This window comes from Ixodes scapularis, unplaced genomic scaffold (assembly GCF_016920785.2).
Source record: "Ixodes scapularis isolate PalLabHiFi unplaced genomic scaffold, ASM1692078v2 PGA_scaffold0__279_contigs__length_252992795, whole genome shotgun sequence".
NCBI classification, from domain to species: Eukaryota; Metazoa; Arthropoda; class Arachnida; order Ixodida; family Ixodidae; genus Ixodes; species Ixodes scapularis.
Genome location: NW_024609835.1, coordinates 240,470,993 through 240,492,271, shown reverse-complemented (window position 1 = coordinate 240,492,271; position 21,279 = coordinate 240,470,993). Strand labels below are relative to the sequence as shown.

Genomic DNA, 21,279 nt, shown 5'->3' with positions numbered 1-21,279 from the left:
ACTACTTTAACCACCGCAAACAACCTAATGTCATCATACAAGAAGCCCGAGATCATTCATAAAAATGAAAAACAGTAGAGGACCGAAGATACTGCCTCGAAAACACCAAAAGTAAATAAAAAAAAAAAAAAAGGAATAGACAATCGATGTGATGTTTCTTTCTGCGCAACTTGTTTATCCGCTTCGTTCCAAGCTTTCTTTTTAAATCGATAGGGTAGCGGTGTCGGCTTATCTCCGGTTCAGATGCCAAAGATAAGCGCAGGGGCATGCGCCAATACCGCAACGTGATCCGAGCGTATTGGCCTTTTTCCAGTAAGCTTCTCCACGTGCGATATGTCCTCTCCTCTAACCTTGCTTCCCGCCATTTTCGGAAAGCGCCGTCCTGCACGACCAACATCCTCAGCAACTATCTTGGCGCGCATTTTGTCTTTTTTTTTTTTCCATTTATTTTAGAGTATTAGTAGATAAGGCGTAAAACGCAATGATAACCGATACAACGGCAGGATGCCAATGTGTTTTGACGGGTGGAGGCATTTTGGGTTGGCCTTTGTATGTATAGTTCGCAAACTCCCAGACAGCGCTGAAACCAAAGACGCCACCATAAAAAAAAAAAGGCTCGAGGACTGGTGGAAGCAATGGCTCACTTTAGGGGCCATCGAGGTGGCTTGAGCACGAACTCAGCTTGAGCCCGCTCGTCCGAAAAGGAAAGAACGGCACCGTCACCATCGGTTAAAAGGGATAAAGGGGGGGGGGGGGGGGGGGGGGGTTGAGCTACCCAAGTAACTATATTTTCGGAATCACCGGCCTTCACCCTTTCCGGTATGCTATCTAGTGTCGCAAAAATCAAAATAGTTATTGTGAAATCGGCGAATCAAAATGATGCTTTTCAACGCTGTGACGTCAGGGAAGGGCAGGCTTGCAGGTCGAGCGGGCAGTCGAAAAACGGACTGTGCCGAGCATTTGTTTCCTGCTGCTGCGCGGGTGCTGAAGAGAGCTTCCAAAGCAACCGTTTAAGACAATGAAGTTGCTTCCTGCCTTCCGTTGACGTCTCTTTGAAAAACGCGGTGGGGACCAAAATTGTAAGTTCAATAACTTCGCAAAAAAAAAACTTATTTTGGCCCAGCATTTGGGTTACTATTTCAACGATGTTTGTTGTCGTGTTCAGCAACTTTTCAGGCAAATCCAGGGCTATGCGAAAGCGGCGGAGTACCCCTTTAAAGAAACGGTGCTGCGATATACGAAGCGATGACGTTGTTTTCAATAGAGCCTGTGTTTGTACTGACGGAACAGAGTCCCTACATATAGTTCGATCTCCTTGCTTGGTTGTGCACTTTATAGGTTTAATGTCGATGTCATATCCCTCGTTCGTTTATTACATCTGTGTAGATCGATTAAATGAACTGAAATTAGCTTAGTACCCCTTAACGAGTACCTCTTTTTTTTAACGCATATTTTTTTGGTTATTTGTGCATGAAGCCCGGTATAATGCACACATTAAGCTCGCAGAAGTTCTGTTTAACTGAATTAACAATTGTACTGACTTACAGAAACGTTCAGCGCTCTGAATTATTGTATTGTAACGTAATTTCGGGAATGGACCTCCAATTCCTATAGTTCCAATTTCATACTATGTCCTTCGTCAATCAGCATGGGCAAAAAAAAAAAAAAAAAGAAGCGCTTTTTACGCAGGAATCTTTTGTCACAAAATTCTTGGCCTCAGTGTCTCAGCGTCGCGAGATTTCCTTGGGTTTTCGCGACTCTCGGCCTCTCCCGGTAAAACCGCGCAGGGTGCCCCGACGGTCGCGTGCGCGCCGACGGATTCGGGTTTGCAATCTGAACGAGACACTTCGCTGGAAGTTCATAGCCTTCGATGCCGGTCAAGACATTTGCGACCGACTAGGACCGACTGAGACAAGACCAGTTTTGAAGCCTCTTGTGACGGCTTGCGACCGGCCGTGCAGCACGCAGCCGGTCGTAACCCGTCCCAAGAGGCCTAAACACCGGTCTTGTCTCAGTGGGTCGTAGTCGGTCGCAAGTGCGTGAACGGGCCTGTGGGTACCCCGATTTCCCCGTGGAAACGGCTCGCTCGACTTGTCGGGGGGGAGGGGGGCGGCGGCCAGGTGAACGCATGCTGAGAGGACGACGCCGATGCATGACAGCGAACGCTGGATCGGCGCTCGCTCCATTAATATCATTTGATGTAATGCCAGTGGTGGCCAACATCTCTCATTTTTATTGTAAATTGAAGAAAAAAAGAAGAAGGAAAAGCGATGAGTCCGATGTGCGACCGGTCGTCGAGGGCCCCGAGCTTAGTATATGGTCACGTCCTCTTCGACCTGCGTTCGGGTACTGTGTCCCTGGTTCCCAGCCTGCTCAGCAAAGTGGCACTGCGGTGTCCAGGATCGGCTGACGCAGAACCGGCTACATGGTGGCTGGATCTGGTCTCGCATCTCAGCACTGCGGTATAAAGGGTGCATCCCAGCACCCTTTGCACCGAGCTAGGGAACGCGCGCTGGTTACGCGAGCGAGCGCTCGCACCACGAGAGTCAGTGACAAGGCTGCGCGTCTTCGCCTTTTCGCCTTTTTTTTTTTTTTTTTGGGGGGGGGGGGGGGGGGGCGGTGGCAGTTTTAAGCAGCCTGCCTCGCTCGCTTTCCGAAGCGAGGAAGACGCGCGTTCTGGGCTGCGGATCCAAGTCGTCCCATTGTGCGTGGACGCGTCCTCCGTTGCGTACCCTCCAGACAACATCACCTGGAATCATCAAAGCCCGCGCAACCCAAGTTTCACTCGATCACAGTGAGATGAGGACTCGCACAAATTGCTTCCTTCGGCACAGTCACTGCGCCGAAGGACGCTCGGTGGGGCGTGGAACTATACTCTACTTTATAATTGCCAAGTTGGCGCCATCCTATTGGGATGATTTTTCGCATATAAGACGCTAGCTTTAATTAAGCGGCTCCAGACGTCCCAGCTCGACCGCGTATATCTGCACTGTGCTTGCGACGGATTTCGTGTTTGCAGTGTGTCCGATGGTGTCCTGCAGATGGAGCTTTTCGCGGCCCCATGTAAACGGTTCGAGAGATCACCGTGTAAGCAGTGATAGAGTGCAGGTGAGCTGGTAATTAATCGACATCTTGTAGACCCTCAGATGGGGAACGATAAAACAAACGGACGAACACAACAAATGTTGTTGTGTTCGTCCGTTTTTTTTGTTTTTTTTTTATTGTTTCCCGTTTTAGGGTTTACAATATGTCGATCACCGTGCGCCGCATCGCATAGTGAGAGAATCTAGAGCATTTGATTTTAAAGTTCTCGGGGCTTCGCCCTGCCCTTCCTGAAGTAATAACGGATTTGGCGTGGGCGCTGTGTTTTGCAGGCGTAGGTGGAAGAACGGAGGAGGAAAAGATTACAATCACGAAGAGGAGGTTAGGAGATTGATGGAAATCGTTTGAAAAATTGAAGGATGGGAGACAGGTGGGACAGAGGGAAATTGAAACTTCCGCGTTGCTCCGGCCCAAAGTCTCAATCCTGTCTCCCAGTAGGTCTAGTCTTTGTGTAACGCCGACAAGGCTTGGCCGGAGAAAAATTAACAACTCTCTCGTTGGATTTTTTTTTTTTTTTTTTTTTGCGCGCGGTATATAGGTTATGTTGACGATATTTTACACCACGATATAGTTACAGAAATTTACATTGGAAGGAAATTGGCTTAGAGGGGCAGGTGGAGGAATCTAGGTGGCGCAATCTCCCCCCCTCCCCCCGCGATTTAAGCGGTTCAGTCGTATCCCCGCATCCTCTGGACCGGCACGTAGGCTGTTGGCGGCAGTGCACCCGCTCTAACGGTGAATGAGAGAAGGGCGACACAGTTTGTTCGGCGCCTCCCGCTGGCCGGGGACGTCGGCTTGGGAACTTCGGCCTCGGCTGGCCCGAAATAGCGGTCCGTCGGGACGCCCCCCCCCCCCCCCCCCCCCCCCCCCCCCCCCCCGCTCGGCCGGAAGTGACGTGGGTCAGAGCGAGCGCGAAGCCTGCCAACAGCCGTGCACTACCTGACGGGGCCAAGTTGTCAACCGCGGTCGGGCAACCTGTGGCGGGCGTCTCTCGGACCGGTTCGTTGTGGGGCAACTGTCGCAAAGAGTCGCAAGGAATCGGTGCTCAATCGGTGGTGCGTGTTCCGTTATACCTACAATGTTTAGCTTCCCCCGACTAGCCCAGCTCTCTACATTGATCCACCGATTCGTTCAGCTACACCCAAACTACGTTTTCTGAATACCCAGGGTTTATTCTTCCCGGCAACCTACTATTATCTCTAAATTCGAAATAGGTATGGAAAAAGCGGGCGAGTGATGTCGATGCGAAAACCGACATCAGAGTCTCCCGCGCTTTCCATTGCCGCGACGTCACTGGCGTCTAGACTTGCAACTGGAGCAGGCCGTGAAGAAAACATCGTGTCGCGCACGTTTCCTGCTTTTGAGCGGATGTGGAGAAGCTTTTCGGAGCATTTATTTCGTGCTCCTTCAGACTTTTTGTAATTAGTTAGCAGTAAGTTGTACTGCCGACACAGTGAGCCAGTGCCTGCCGCTAGCGTCAAATGTACAATGTCGCTAGTAAAACGTTTCCTTTAAAGAAAAAAAAAAAACATATAGAACAACGGCGGAGGGGGGGAGGAGGAGGAGGAGGAGGAGGAGGAGGAGGAGGAGGAGGAGGAGGAGGAGGAGGCGGTGGCGGGAGGAGGGAGGGCACTAAAATGGAAATTCGAACGTTTTCCGAAACAAAGTTATTTTGACATACTATCCGAGTTACAAGTTTTGCTAATGTATTGTTGTGTTGAGCTACTTTCGAGACAATTCGAGGACCATAAAAAAGGGCAATTTTATCGCAACATGTTTTTTTTCCCCGCGATGTTCTGCTGTGCCACTTGACAGTTGGCCACTTTCCTTACCTACTGTTATTTGATACCTGATTCTTGTTGAGGATCCACTGGTTTGCGAGCACCATGCGGAGACTGTTTTGCTTATTTTCATTTGCTACAGTCTTCCGCACAAACACCTGTCCTGTTTCGCGGAGTTACTGCATTCCATTCCATCCTGCTCTGCTCGCAGGTAGTGTCATTTAGGCGTCCCTCAGCTTTTTTACCCGAAGCTCAGCCGGTTACAGTCATGTGCACTTTTACTAATCCAATTTCATGTATTCGGTTTGGCCTAAGATAAGCGTCGTTGCTCTTGCGCCACGAAGCACGCAAAAAGCAACATTAATCTCCACGTTTCATAAAAAAAAAAAAAAAAAAGACAGGCGAGCTGTACGAGTTTTTGAGACATAATAAACGCGATGCTGTTCTTTTTTTCTTTTATTTTTTTGTACGTGATTAGATTTGTAGAACCAACTCACCCAAGCTTTTGTCTTAAAGGGAAGCTACGGAGCTTCTTGGAAAAAATGAGTTAGAAGTGAATTCTAGTGTATTTTTACCCCGTGAACCCGAATACTTAAACCATTTGCTGCGTAAGTATTGTTAAACGCGAGAAAAACGTGAAAGAGGGTCGCTGTCCGTGACGTCATCGACGGCTCTTTTGGCTGCCCAAGGCTAGGGGGGCGGGGCTTCAGCCCTATTTTGCAATTGCTCTTGTGGCTCTCCGGCGCGTCGCATTGAAATATAATTTTGATATCTGTTATTCTAAAGGCCAAATGAACGCAATTCAAGCGTTTTTTCTCAAACGTAGAAGTGCCCCATCTTCCCTTTAACGAGCTTTTTGAATGCGTAGCCTTTAAAGGTAAGCCTTAGGGATTTCCCGTTCGCGGATGTAGCGTCCATGATGTCAGAACCGTCACATGAGCTCGTCCCAAAGGTGCTCTAAATGCATAGTATTTACAGGTCCTTTGTGACACCGTGGCATCGTATGGCCCTGTGACATCGCAGCTTCACGTAACACTGGGACTCTATCAACTTCATATATTTACAAAACAATAAACAAAAACGAAAGGCATTTTAGTGGCTTTATGAATGCCATGCATTCAAAACGATTTGGCAAATTAAAAATAGACCATCTTTTTATTGTTATCCCGGTGTGGGGGAAAGAAAACATGGTATGTAAGCAGCTGTGCATGTACGCCGTCATAACCGAACTTCAGTTGTTTTTTTCTCTTGGTTTGTTTACTTCACTTCATCATTACCATAGCAGTCCAGGTTATTACCATTTTAGATTTTATTCGGTTCTTCTTCCCAGCACTGGCCTTTGCGGAGTCGAGCTCAGCAATGGCGGCTGTAATCTGGCGCGTGTGTTTAAGGGTGAACCGAAATTTGGATTTTTAAAAAACAATGCAGGAAATGTAGGCGGGACGCTACAATCCCTACACCACTACTCCTAAGGTGATATCTCGAATGGATGGCCGTATTTTTGGAAAAAGATGTCGAGATTGAACCAGGCCGACGAGGCGCGTGACGTCAATATACCTAGTTTTCTCCTCTCTTCGCTTCGCTCCCTCAAGGCCACGAGGCGGAGAAGACGCGGGGCCGTTCCCTCTCCTTCTCGGAGAAACATGACGACATCATCTCTGTCAAATGCGCCTCCTTTTCTTGAAAAATTTGGTCATCCGTTCGAGATATCTCCGTATGAGTGATGTTTTGGTGTTTGTAGCATCCCGTTGCACGCTTTTACCGCGTGTTTTGTGGAATCAAAATTTCGGTTCAGCATCCCTTTAAAGCGTCTATGGGATTCGGATGTCTCTAACGCAACTGTTGATATTAGACGGACAACCGCGTTGGATAAAATCGGTCACTTGTGCTCGTCCCTTTCTGCGTACTTCTCGTCTTCGGGTTTCGAGCGCTGTGATCAGTTGGGCGCCCTTCTCAGCGCCGGAGTGTACTTTCGAAACGCCGCCGCTACATGACGCAAAAGTTGTAGAGGGGTCCACAGCGCGGCATTCTTTGCGCGCTTCTTCAGCTAGCCTAGGTTGCCGACGCGCGATCGAAGAGGGAGAGGGAGAGTCGCGACGAGGACGAAGGGATCGTTAAAAAAAGGAAAGCTAGCTTATATTTATTTATGTAATTTTTTTGGCGCGGATTGCCCGAGATCTTTCGCTTCATTTCAGCGGAGCAAAAATAAAACCGTGTCAAGTTCCTGTTACGGGAAGGCAGACCAGCCAGTAGGGACTTTTAGGGAACCGCTTTTGCATATCCCATACGGTTAGGATGGGCAGTGCGCAGTGCGTACAGGAGGGTTCATCGTTCCGGATGGGATGTGCAAAAACGATTCCCTAAAACTCACTAATGTGTAGAACAATTTGCCTCGAACTGTACGGTATCGGCAGACGAAGGGAGAATTTCATTCGAATCGCTCGTTTTTTGTGTGCTACAGATATTCTGACTCTGGAAAGCCTCCCTGGACTTGCCGAAGAAGTCAAAAGAGAGCAAAGTTTCGTAAATTTTGATGGAACGGAATTGCGTGTTACCCCGGAAAAACCAGAAAGAAAACGAGACTCGACTGTTATTGTGAGAGTAGAGGTCCCGAGCCCCTCTCGGACGGCCCTTCCTCGCGGACGCTGGCTGGGGAGCCCGTCCCGAGGCGCGGGACGCTGGGCGCGTCATGGCGGCAGCCCTGGCTCCGAGAAAGGTCCCGTCCGGGGAGGCGGCCGTCCCCCCACCCCGGGAAGCAGAAAGAACACGGCCGGGGAGAAGCACCCTCGTCGTCGTCTCCCGCTCCGGAAGGAAGCCTCGCGTTGGCCACGGCTCATTGCGCGTTGAGTCAGGCTCTCCCCCCTCCCAGGCGCCTCGAGGGGCCCGGACAGCGCGTTCCTCTGCCTCGGCCCAGCTCGGGCGCTTTCATCCCGCTCAAAGACAAGGCCCGCGCATATGACGTCATTCTTAGTGGTTCCCCGACGCGCCCCAAAGCGCAAAACACGCTGAACCTGGGCGAGAAACGCCGCAAAGCGTCGGTTTTGGCATTGCCGCTCGCAGGTGTCGTTGTAAGACGCTGCGAGACGCACGGGTGGCGATGCGAAACAAGTGGCGCTGCGGGGGACCTATTAGCGATGACGTTTGAGGGAGAAAGATGCGAGGCCTATTGTTTCATCGCCGGCCAGGAGGGTGCGGGGCACGAAGCGCGGCGGCTGTGTCTCGCGATGTGGCGTCTATTATAATGCTTTTTACTTGGTGCGCGAGCGAGGCCTAAGTTAAAACCACGAGCATGCTGGCCCGAACGATGCTTTCGCTGCGCGAACGTGCATGCTGGTCAGGGACGCTGAAAGCCACGAGGGCGGTCTTGTATACTCCGTTTCACCTTATGTTGTACCGCAACGAAGGCTAGAAGCGCGAGCTCACAGCGTAGGCAGCTGCCCTTATTCACGAGAGCTTGTGCCGCGGAGATGTGCCCTAAAGCAAGGAGCTCGCGCTTGTAGCCTTTCCTGCGGTACATCATAAGGTGAAACGGAGTATAGCTTCAGTACGCTCGCAGTCAGAGCGAAACTGTCGTCGACTTGCGCGAAATGAACGGCACCTAGCAGCTGGAATAGAGCTACAGGGACAGGTTCGCTGGCCAGCTTTCTCGGCCGATATTCACGGCACCTGATAATATAAAAAATAAAGCTTAAAAAAAAAAAAAAAAAAAAAAACGTGATGAAAGTCGCATTTTTTTCTTTCGAGCCACGCCTGCCGCGTATTGGAACTTCCTCTCGCAGTACAACCATAGGGCAAATCCAGGGCCCTGATTGGCCTATTTGATCGTCCCGGTCTTTCGCGAGCGGGAGGCGACGGTGACCCTCCCGCGCTCGTTGTTTGCTCTCTCATTTCATTCCATTTAATTTTATTAAGGGCCTCTCGAGGAAGGCACTACATAAGGGAGGCGTCAAATTCGATTTTAGACATAAGACTGCTCGTGACAGGAAACAGGGCAAAGCCGACGGCGACGTACCGACGACCACCGAGGACGGCGGCGACATGATGAGGGCCGACAGCATTTGGCGGCAAGCAACGGGAGTTTTGGCGACGAAAACAACCCAACACTGCGCGGTGCGGCGTTAGAAGCGTCGGCCCACGTGACAATAACGATGTTAGTGCATTTAATGCGAAGGAGCGGGCGAGCTGGAAAGAATAAGCGATAATCCTCGGCGTGGGGCTCTAGGGGGCCGAAGGACGAACACAGAGCCCCACACATAGCTAGGTGACTGGCGCGCGCTGAAAAAACCCGCCTGGTCCTGGAATCGAACCAGCAACCTCTCCATTTTCAGTGGAGCGCTCCAACAACTGAGCTAACTGGTAGTTTGCTCACATTTGTCCGATGTTCACGCGCGTGTAGAAGCACAACGTGCAGGTAGTGTCGTCGGTACCGGTAGGGCCTATCCAACGAGCAAGTCTCTTGATGCCGCATCCGTGTGTACGCGTGAGGCACTGGAGCGTGTTTGCTTGGGCCCCTCCCCCACCTTTCCCCTTCCCCCTTTAGCGTGTAAACGAGGAATACGTGTGTCGTTAATAATAATAAAAAAAAAAGCGGCCGCCAAGGCTTCCTAGTTGCCGGAAAAAAGCGCATTTGTAACGCGTCTTAAAAAAAAAATACAATCGCGCGCTTGGGATTTACGCCATGGTTGTATTCCTTGAGGAAACAACTCTACGCCCCCAGGGTCACGCGACAGTCAGACGGCATTGGCCGGGATGGCTCGTAGCCTGAGCTCCGGTCTATCGTAAGGCCCACCGTAGCCACTGGGGCCGGGCTCTGCCGGAGTCGGGACCGTCCTGGGTCGTTCCCCGCCGTCGCTGGGGAGCGAGGAAGGGACGCCCAAGCAGCGCCGGCCTTTTGCTTCGCCGGGTCGATCAGAAAGGCGCCCCTTATTCGGATGCCACCGAGGCTGCACTCGCGCGTTCCTCGGATTCGTTTCACCGTGGCCTTCTCTATCAGTCAATCGATCGATACTTAATTTTTTTTTTTCACGCGAAACATGGCAGCTGGGACAGAAAGCTGCAACAAGTGCAGCTTGACGAGGCCCCAGCTCCAAGATGGCAGCTCGCATTCGACAACAGTTAAACGTGCATGAATGCGCAACAATACAAGCAAAATACACATAGGTGTACTTTTAGCTCAAAGTACGAAACAAAAAATTAGCAAAATAAAATAAGACATTATTGTTCCTTAGTACACCAGTTAACATTTCAACTTGAAAAGCAATAGCAAATAACTAACATTCATAGGGTAGATAGAATATGCATGAATACTTCCAATGGCAAATTGTGAGAAAAATGTGCCTATCATGAAACGTATATAGTAAGAATAGCAGAGTGTACCTAATGGATCCTAGCCCATAGTTCGTTCGGGAGTGGGTGTATACCACTGTTCATTTAAACGCGTGCGATATATGTTTGTATTCCTAAGTAAGTTGGATATTGGGAGAATATGGCTACGTTCACTATTTACTGCAACATTGTACGAAGCTAGGAGGCGGAAGTTGTACATGTTTGTTGTTCTAACAATCTTAACTCGTAGGAAAAGCGGATCTGTGTGATAAAATACGATACATTAGCGACCACTCTTACGGTTTTTTTCTATAGGGATAGAAGTGTGTTCACATTCTGTTAGGTATAGTGGTGCCCCATACCAGATGGCAATTAATACACAAAATATGACTGGACAAGACCGTTGTAGATGATCTGCTTAACAAATGGGGTGGAAATAGAGCGATATCTCGATAGCAATCCTACGGCCTTTCTGGCTTTTTGATGAATATAGTTTACATGGTCATTCCATGATAAAGTATCGGAAAAAAGTACACGCAATATTTTAAACGTTTTCACAATTTCAGTGTCTTCGGCAGTTAAATTGATATTTAAATTAGAAGGGGCTGTTACGTTTTTTGAACGGAATAGTATGCATTTGGTTTTGCTCGTGTTAATTTTTAATCTATTTACTTCAGCCCAAAGGCTAAGATTGGAGAGCATACGTTTTGCTGACAGTTTCATCTCGTTACATGTATAGCCCTTCAAAAAAAAGTGTAGTATCATCAGCATAGGTTATAACTTTGCAGTCAGGAACACAACGCTCAATTTCATTTGTGAATAAAATAAATAATAGCGGGCCTAATACACTTCCTGGATGTACTCCTGTTTCTACCTGCTTGGTGCATGATACTGAACTGTTGATTTTAACATATTTTCTCCGCTCAGCGAGATAAGACTTAAATAAATAAAATCTAGCTCCCCGAATACCGTAGCGTAGTAGCTTTCTCAAAAGAATTCCGTGATTAAGTCAAAGGCTTCAGAAAAATCCTTGTATGTTACTACTTAAGAAGTTTATTTTCGATATTATTAATTATTTCTTCTTTCTGGGACTGCAGAGCCGATTCCGTAGATCTTCCTTTTCTAAAGCCATGTTGGCAATCTGTTAATAGCGAGTAGCGTTCCAGCCTAGCTGATAGTTTAATATGAAGAATTTTTTCAAACCCTTCGGAAAAAGTGGATAGTATGGATATAGGCCTATAGTTTCCCAACACATTTTTGTCCCCGCTTTTATAAAGTAAGAGAACCTTTGCATCTTGCATCAGTTCAGGAAATACTCCAGAAGGAATTGGAAGATTAAAAACGTCAACGGTGCAGATAACGAGTCAATAACCAATTTTATTGGTTGTATGTTTAAATCATTTACATCGTCCCCTTTGCTGTTTTTTTATACTGCGGAACGCTGACGTTACTTCTCTCTCACCTCTTGAACTTAGCCTGACAAAGCCTGGCAGATCGCCATGAGACGCGGCCGCCGTAGTTGAAAAGGTAGAGCGGCAGACAACGGATCAGAGGAAAGCCAGGTGACGGGCGCCCCCGCTGCGGCGAGGCGCCGAAACACACTTCTCCCGAGCGATAGGATGTCCGCTCGCGTTCCTCGGGCTACCGCTTCTTTTCTCGCCGGGTTTGAAAAACCATGTTTCGGGCCCTCGCCGCTGCAAAAGCTGTGCGCTGGCGTCCAGGTTCCTCGGAAAATGCTCTGCGCTAGCCAGGGCCGTAACCAAGGGGGGGGGGGGGGGGGGGGGGGGGGGGGGGGGGGGGGGGCCTGTGTACTGCCTTGGTCGGTGCACTTGCAGCCAGCCGATTTTAATCTTCACCTCTGCGCACGCGCAGTGGCGCAGGTCGGCTACCGGGTACCAAACCGGGACCGGTTCTCCGGTTTGGTATAACTCTCCATTATATGCCACCGATGCACATGATTCATAGGCGAAAACAAGACAATAGACATTGTCAAAATGGCCGCCGTTGTCCCCGAAACCCCCCCCCCCCCCCCCGAAATTTTTTTCTGGGTACGGCCCCTGGCGCTAGCAGATCCTCGCTCTAGAAATCTGCGACCGGGCACTTTATGGCTCCGTCGTCGAACTTTTTGCCACCCCAAAATAAAATGGCAAAGAAATACAAATACAAACTGCTAGGCTTTGTGAGTATAGAGGAGGCTATGGTTTTACTCTGTGTGCGAGTGCAGCCGAAGCTACGAGCACGAGCACGGTGTCCCGAACGGTGCTTGCACTGCACCTGCACGCGGGGTCGGCAGGGACGCGGAAAAGGCCGGAGCTCGCTCTTGTAGCCTCCGCTACGCTCACACTTAAACGGAGGCCAGATGCTCCCGTTGGGGCACTAGAAACGCGTTTCGGTGAGTAAGACGCGCCGGAATGCGAGTCATTGCGTGTCGGCACATCGGGAAGTTAGTCAACCCCCAAGGAGCGTATCGTGGCTCCGCTGTAGGAGACATTTTGCCTGTGAAGTTAGGCAGGCTGGGGTTTTTCATGCGCGTCACGCAGCAGTGATGCACGCCTGAACGATGATCATCCAAATCGGGCAGAGGTATGGAACCCAGAATCTCCGGGCTTCGCAGCGCGAGCTTTCGCTCCACGCTCTCCAATGTGTCTACCGATCCTTCCGCACTGGAATGCAACGCGTACAGAATGCCGAGCTGTCCAGTGATGGCCTCGGTGGGCGTCTCCACACGCCCTTCTCAACCCCGCACTTGTTCGATGTTCACGCGCGAGATGAGTTAGGCGTTATGTGGCGTCGATTAGGTTCGCTCGTTCTCGACGTTCGAGCAGTACATAGCGCTGCTCCCCGCAGCTCGAATAGCCGAGCCATGGCTCGGCTCTGAGAGCGCTGGGCGACGGTAGTCAAATGTAATGTGACCAGTGACCGTCAGAGCAACATAACCAAAATCAACTGCTGGCAAGCTAATTACCCCTCTCCCCCCTCAAAAATAAAAATAAAAAAAGGAGCGCAAAAGACAAGGATTAGTAGGAGGAGTACAGGGGGCAAGCGCTCTCCTGTGTACTTACTAGTCCTCGTTTTTTGCGCGGCGTTTTCCCCGTTATGTGCAACAGAATCAAGGACTGCAGGTCGTCATACGTCGATGTTCGGGCACAAAAGGCATCAAACTTTTTCCTCTAGGCTTTGGGAGGACGCTCCTTGTAGACTATTCCAACACTTTCCTTCTGCGAGCGCCATTTTTGTTTGCCGGGCTACGGAACGCCGGCTTTCTCCTACGGCATATCAGATGCTGCGTCCGCAAGCCGACAAGCGCTGGAAAGGCGGACGAGCCGAACCGACGCGAGCGTGCCGCCTGTGAGCGGCTAAGCCGATCGGGTCGGAGCCTTTGGCTGTCGGATTAACGTCCACACTCGCCTAAACAGCCGGCGAGGGAAAGGTTTGCCAGCGGCGGCGGTAGTGTAAACGACTGCGCGTACAAACCCGTGTCGTACTTAATGTACGACGCTGCTGGCTCGAGCGTGCGGTTTGATCTTGCGGATCGTTCGCAGGCGCTCTCGCCCGAACGAGACGCTGTAGGTGAGTCGCGCGCTCGCGCCAGCAGCTTTGGCAGCGTTGTACGTCAAGTAGAGAGTTTTCGCATAGAGGGCCCCGAGGCTTTGGTCTCCCGAGCTGATGAGCGAAGGACAACGGGCGCCATGACGAGACACTTTTGGATCTGCTTAAATGGCGCCGTTGGATATTAGACTGCGGTCGAACTTCATGCGAGTCTAGAAGACAATCGCTGTGCACTCAGCACCAATATGGGCCGCACCTGTGAGGGAGACAGCCTCTAAGCGTCGCTCGTTTAGGGGCGCTTCGTGTGCGGCGGCACTCCTCTAAGCTGCAGCCCGACCTCTCCTTTGAGTCGTCTTCGCACCCTATTGCCAGGGCACTTTCTGTCCCTTCACCAGCCCTGGTGAGGCGTCGCCGCCGGTGCTCTGCGCGCAGCCATTTTGTTTTCTTGGATTCGTAGCGCGCACGACTGTACGAGCGACTCTCAGTGAAGAAACGGTCCCCCCGTCAGCTCGAAACTGGACATTGGCGTTTGTGTCCCGAACGGCGTCCCTCCGACCAGCGCCGGGACGGCTGTGTTTCGAGGGGCGTGGGTGGCGAGGTCGCGCGGCTCGGCGACGCTGGGGTGCCTCCATCGATCGAGGCGGACTCGGGGTAGGACCCGCCCCGCCTCGCAGCGGCCAGAGCGGAATCCGCCCGCCCATCCGATGTCAGAGTACGCCTCGTGTACGGCGCTAGTTGGACTCGAGGCGCCGCCGAGCAGTCGGGCCTCCGTCGCCCCTCGGACGGTGACGTTCCGTCAGCGTCAGTGCCGGCGCGAAGGGATACTGACCAGCTTATTCGGGACCCGTCGTGCGGATCGTTCGGAGGGCGTCATGGCTCGAATCCTCGGAGAGCGGGTAAGTCCGGGAGAGTCCCTTCGAACCGCGATGAGGGGTCGCTTCGTCGCACGCGAAGAGGCGATTCAAAACGTTGTCTCCCACCGTGGGCCACACCGGCCGCCGTCCCGCTAGACTTTTCCCTGGCGATGAACCGCAGTCCAGCGTTGTAAACGCGACACGTGACTACGCACCCCCGCGTCGCCGTGTTTTTCCTGAGGGTCACGTGACACTAACGGCACTGGGTTGGCTCCCGTGGATCGTTGCTTCCTCTGTGGTCCATCGCAAGGTGCAACGGAGCGTTTCAGCGTGGCGCTGCGCCCCCGCAAGTGCGCTTCTCCCAACGCTCGGGAGCCGTCCAGGCAGAGCACGCTCTGCAGGGCTTTTCTCGGTGTCAGCGCAGCGGCGGACTCGTCACTGTTCAGCTTCCCGCGGTCTCTGGGTCGACGGGAAGCTTCGTGGCTAACGCCACGAAGGTCCCCGGTGGTCCTCCGCGCCACGGCGACGCCCCGGCCGAGCGACGCGTGGCCTGTGCCTTCGCTGGTTCTTTTGGGGCCCGGGCGTGCGTGGGCGGGGCGCGGAGGCGGTGTCCGGGGCCTCCAATGGCAGCGGCCGCGCGTGCGCCGTCCGCGAGCGCGCACTGCGACCGCTGCCGCAGTCGGTGCCCGGCGCGGGAACCCGCGGCCGGCCAGCGCCGCAGCCCCCGGGGGGACCCGCCCTCGGTACGTACGCGCAGTCGAGGCCCCTTCGCTCCGTCCCGGCCTCCCCGAGGCTACTCGTTCCAAGGGCGCTGGGGGAGCCTTCCCGCATGGACTACGCGATGGAAGAGTGCGGTGGCCGGTGTGGCGCCGACCGTCTTTGCCCTCGACGTACTCGAGCTGCTCGGAAGTGTCTGACCAGTTCCGCGTGTGGTGGAACTCGGCCCGGGTTTGGCGTCTGCTCGATTCTCGGGACCCCCTTCCGGGACGTCCCGAACGGGGCGCCGTGCTGGCTCCCTCCGGTGCACCCTCGACCGTCGCTGGGCGTCGTGGCTTTCGGTTTGTCCGCTGTGCTCTGGACGCGGCCGTCCTTAGGGAAGGGGGGAGGGGTGGGGAAGGGCTTGGCACGGATGTTTTGGGAGAAACGTGCGAGTGTTCCTCGGTGAGCCTGAAGCGCGCCCAGCCTCCGTTCTGGACTCTCGTTTGTGCCCTGGTCTCGGAATTCCTCCAGCCTCTTCTCGTGCCGCTCTCCACGATTCCTGAGAGACGCGCGGTCTGGTCTTTATGACGGTAGCCGTCCTTACCCACGGCCCGGTGTCGCGCCAGGCGGCAGACACGATTCCCTCGTCCCGGTGTCTCCGCCCTGCTGTCACGGGATTTTGTTCGAGCCAAGCAGTCCGAGTCATCCTAGGACCGTGATCTGCCCATTCGGATGGCATTGGCGGTGTGTGCGTCTGTCTCGTGGTGATCCAGCCACTCGCTTCTCTCGTGTTGTGAAGCACCGATTTTCGTCTCCCGTGGACAGAAAGTCGGGCGACCCCAGCAGTCATCGTCACGTGATCGCAAACGCGCAGCTTTGTTGCTGGACACGCGCGCCAGAACCGGTGGCCGTTTCACTCTCACGGAAGCCACGCTTCACTGCCAAAGTAATGAGCGAGCGCGAGCGAAATGCTTCTACTCCGTTTTACTTTAAGGCCGATGCGTAACGGTAGCTTCAAGAGCGAGCTCAGGGCTTTCAGCGTCATCGTCAAGCATCGCTCGAGGTGACATGCCCTTGTTGGCAGCTTCGGCTTCGCTCGCGCATAAAGTGCAGCAACCCATAGTAGTATCTCGAGTGACCCATTTGGTAGCGCAACTTGGTGCCGGGGTATCGGTGACTCCCGCGGAATATTGTTTAGGACTTCCTTCGGCAGCGTTATGTTTTCGTCGCCGGCTGCTTCGAGCTTTCGGCGCGGCCAGCAGTGGACGGCTACGTTTATTCGGAGCGGTACGAAGCCCAAGCTTGCAAAATGTCTCCGTTCTCTGAGCACGATTGGCGAGTAGACAGATGGTCTCTACGAGCGAAGCACGTATAGACTATTCCAATTATCGTCTTCTGCGTGCAGCCATCTTTGTCTCCTTGGAACGCGTTCTGATTACGCGCTGTAGCTGTCTTTCTTTCGCGGGACATCAGATGCTGCGCATTTGTTCACAGACCATACCCAAGCAGCGCAGGGTGTCTCAATCATTGGCTAATGGCTAGCGGTGGTCTTTTGACCAGTAGTCAGACAGTGGCCAGCCATTGGCCGATGACTGGTCTTTCTCTGGCCATTGGCCATCAGCCATCGGCCAAGCATTGTCCGATGAATTGCCACTCTTTGGCCATTGGCCAGAAGACCATCGCCAGCCATTGGCCAACGCATGGCCGTACTCCGTGCTGCTTGGATAGTGACTCTGCATGTTTTTGCCTGCGTGGTAGGCGTTGGAAAGGTGCGTAGTTCCCGGATTAACGCCCGTGCCTCTCTCTCCCCCTGCAGGACGGTGCCAGGAGTGCGAGCGGGGCGTCACGACATGGCCACGCTGTCGCTGAAGATCAGCGTGCCGGAGAACAAGGTGATCAAGACGATCCAGTTCGACCCGGGCACGCTCGTCTACGACGCCTGCCGAGTCATCCGGGACAAGGTGCCGGACTCGGCCCTCGGAGACGGTGAGTGCGTCGGCGCAGCCGGCAGGGGGAGGGTCCTGGGAGGAGAGGAAGGCGAGAACCAACATCCCTTTTGGACAACGAGGCCGTAGTAGCCGGACGCTCTACGTCACGTATGGGAGATTCACACGACGGGCTTAACCACGGACGGATTGATCACGTGACGACGCGCCCTCGGATCGTCCGTCTTCTCCCATAGCCATTCCCACGGAGGAGATGACGAGCACACGACAGCGAGGACGGACCGAACCACTTGGCGATCTCAGAGTGCCGCGAAACGTCAGCAGCGCTCTGTGGTCAGCGCCACTTGCTTTGCTAGCCTAAGGTATAGAAGGAAGTATGGCCCTGCTCGGGAGGATGCTCGGCGTAGGGGCGACAGAGTCCCAGGCTCGCGGAGGGTCATTTGCAGATGTCCTCTTTCCGCGCTGGCGTGTAACACTTCGGATCACCACAGCCGCCAAAAGGTCTTGTTAGGTCTTGTCTCCACCTTGGACGGACCGTCCAAGGTGTTGACGTTCCGGTGGTTAGCTTGACTCACGATGGGCGGCACCCCCTGGCCTCGCACCCACTTCTTGAGATCGCACACCGAATCACCGTAGGACTTGGTCGTGTGTTTGGCGTGGGGGCCGTCGCCAGCGGTCTCGTCGCCCCGCTCGATGACCGGATGCGTCCGTTTGCTTCCTAGTCTCTTGTCGCATTGTTCTTTCTTCCTTGTCCTTAACCCCGAGCTCGCACACCGAGCGTGGGAACGTTCCTTTCCCACGGGTCATTTCCCTGTGGTCTGCCCTCTTGACCCTAAAGCAGGGACCTTGCATACACACATCCCCCGGGCCACTCGGAACACAGACTCCAACGTGTCAGCGTGTTGTCTGCTCGTTTCGTAAATTTCGAGATGAGGCAATGTGCCTCCATATACTGTACCCCCCCCCTCTCTCACCGAAAAACCGTTCGTGTTTCCAAGCAGACCACCTGACATAGGACCACTTCGACCGAACGCGCCTCCCCCACCTAACATGATACGCCAGGCCGCGACTTGGCGTCCAGAAGGCGGCAGTTTGCGTCCTCGGAACTTCCTCCTCGGACTTTTTGTATGCGACCCTTGCCGTTTTACGTAACAGTGGGTGACTTAGAAAATTCAGCACTACGGCCTTGTTGTCTATGGGCTACTGGCGCGACCCCTCGCCGAAAGGGGCGTGCATCGCGTACTTGCCCGCGGCGTTAACTTAGCTTCTTTTTTTATGGCAAAGGGCGGGAGGTCGTCGTCACGGGGTACGCTAGTGCGCGTTATGTTTCGTATGCGGAGATGTTTCAGCTCTTTCGATTGCACGACGGGTGCAGTAAAGATCACGACGCACACTCGATATACGTGGCTGAAATATTCAGAATATTCGCGGATTGTCGTCGTGTCTGCCCTGTAGAAAACATGCGCTCTGAGAGGTTCGCGATGACGAGGCGCGATGGAAAACCAAATGAATCGGAGGGAGCCTGGTAAAGCCGTTCGGTCTACGTCGGAAGATGCGAGTTGACGAGGGCGCGTCTGTCGGACTCTGAAACGCAGTCTTATTTTCGCGTTTGGACCTTCGTAACTCGTGCTTTCATGAACATCTGTGCGCGCATAAATAGCCCGCATAAATAGCCTGTCAGACAGATTTGAGGGAGTTGGACAGGATAGTCCGGGTTTGAATATTTCCCCTTCCCAAAGGACCTGCTGCCAGCAGAAATGAACGAATGCTATGCCGGCCGTCGAACGCTCTAGGGAACGCCCCGGCTTTCTCCTCTCTTTCGCGCAGTAGTCGAAACGGGGCTCCGAAGAGACTTTTGCTGGGAATTTTTCCGGTCTCGCCTTATGCCCGATTCACAATGTGCGATTTTATTCGCGATCTCGGAGTTGCGACATCGTGCGACAAAAAAAGCGTGGTGAAAGCTGGGCTGCTCGACGTCGCAGCTGCTAGATCGGAAGCAGTATTGCATTACGTGATATAGCTTTAATTTGTCGCTTTTCTAATCTGCAAATTTGCGACCATCTTTTAGAGAAATTGGTACCGCGGCACCTCGGAGAAGATTCGAGTTTATCGTGCGGGAAAGTTCCCCGAGGGCGTCACGCGGAGGCTTCGTAGCGGGCCGGGGATAGGCGGCCTGGGCGAGTCTGATGACAAACGAAAGAGGGGCCAAAGCTGTTGGACTGTCTGCAAAATGTGCGGCTTCCTGGAGAAATCTTTCAGTCCGGTCGTGGGGCCTATGTTTTCCTCTGGAGTAAGCTTTCCTTGGCAACGCTCTGCGCTGAACGGGCTTAGACATGCGCTGATTTGGCAGGCTCTTTAAGCTCCGACAGCCGTTTTTATTTAAATAACGTGGTGAAATCTATAAAGCAGCTTGGTAGTGAAATAAATTGTCGTATATATTCTAGTGGAAGTGTTAAAGCAATTCTGTATCTGAGAAGAAAAAAAAAAAACACTTCAATGGCTTTCATTCGGCCTCCAGGAGCACGAATATCGAGATTATTTTTTAAGTGGCTGTACGGAGGCTTCAGATTTTAATTTTTAAAGTATTGCCGAAGCCCCTCCTTCCCGGGGTTTGACGTCAAATTAGTAGTTTTCGGAATCTCTACTCTCGCGCATTTTCAGCGCCTGTCAAAGCTATGCACGCGCACTCTCGCCATTTTCAAAAAAGGTCAGAAAGAGACGTCACGACTGACGTCGGAGCGGAACTATACACCTGGCAAGCTTGCAATTGCAAGCGCTGTCCACACCAGCGACACGCAGGCGGCGGCCCAAAGATCTGGGTAGGACATCACGACTGGTCAGAGCTTTTATCGTGTTTTCTCGCGTTTAATTACATCTTCGGCGAAAATGAACGTGATATTCTGATTCACGGGATAAAAATACGCCAGAATTCACCTCTGACTCGTTATTTTTTTTTTTTTGCGAGAAGTGTTTTAGATTTTGTTTAAGTGTTTGGGAGAAAAGGAGACAGTGTTTTCTTGCCGCAAAAATAATCTGCGCGTCGCGGAACGCGTATCCAGTCGGATGTAGCGCTATATCGGTTGGGACAAGGTGCCAAAGTTTCACAATTTAATTTTACCTGACTGAAAAGTTACCAGCAATTTTCGAAAATGACTTTTTTAGAAATGAAATGGGGCCGGTCCTAGCTGGCAGGCATCATTCATCTCCATGCATTCCCGGACTTTCCTGGCCGCCGCCCCGAAGAGGTTATAACGGAACGTCGGTTGCTCCCAGCTTCCTTCCCAGCAGCTTCGACCATAGCTTCGTGTTTTGTATGTAGTAAATGTTTTGTGCGTAGCCATTGCATGTTTTGCGTCGTCGTCGTGTGTGATGGCGTTTTTGAGAAGAGCTCTGGATGGTCACCAATTTGAGAAGTCTTGGTCGGGCTACGTGGAGGAACGAGAACGCCACGTTGACGAGATCCATCCAAAATAATATTCGGGGGTTTGCCGTGCCGAACGAATGAAGGAGGCCGTCTCGCACACCCCGAGGATTCAGTTCGACCACCTGGGGTCTATATCTTAACAGCACTGCAGTTAGGGCCAGTTGCTTGAACATATCACGGACTTCACGGAGCAGAAAAATCAGACGCACACAAAATACTAGTGTCTGTGTGTGTGTGATATTTGTGAAGTCAGTAACACCTGGGAACCTTTTGACGTGCAATCTCAGTTGCATGGCACGTTTTCCGTTAAAGAAGGACACCTTAGAATGGATGCTCGGGCGAGTTGGGTATTCATATTGTGCGAGAAGCGCTAAGTAGATTCACTCACCCTCAAACTCACACTCACACTCACACCAGAAAAACGGTCATTCACGTCGCGCTGACTTTCAACTCAAATTGTATTTTCGTCTTCTTTCGTTTTTTTTTTTTTTTTTTTTTACCCGTCTTAAAATTGTCATCTCACTTCATTCTCTTCTGTACAAAACAATTAGCAATGTCTATCGCACATTACCTTCGAGAATCGAGAAAAAACAATTCTT

The 21,279-nt window shown here is 52.3% G+C and overlaps 1 protein-coding gene across 6 annotated transcripts in view; it reads left to right on the top strand.

The window, feature by feature from the left end:
* LOC8043368 (talin-2) overlaps positions 1 to 21,279 on the top strand; it is a 292,667-nt gene that overhangs the window by 169,212 nt on the left and 102,176 nt on the right. For 5 of the 6 annotated variants that reach the window (XM_040206599.3, XM_029972690.3, XM_029972691.4 and 2 more), the window contains exon 2: positions 17,127 to 17,296. In XM_040206599.3, the coding sequence (XP_040062533.1) occupies positions 17,161 to 17,296 (136 nt within the window). In that variant the 5' untranslated portion in view covers positions 17,127 to 17,160. Of the gene's footprint in view, positions 1 to 15,276; positions 15,355 to 17,126; positions 17,297 to 21,279 lie in introns of those variants that run through there. The other variant, XM_042291033.1, reaches the window with a different exon arrangement.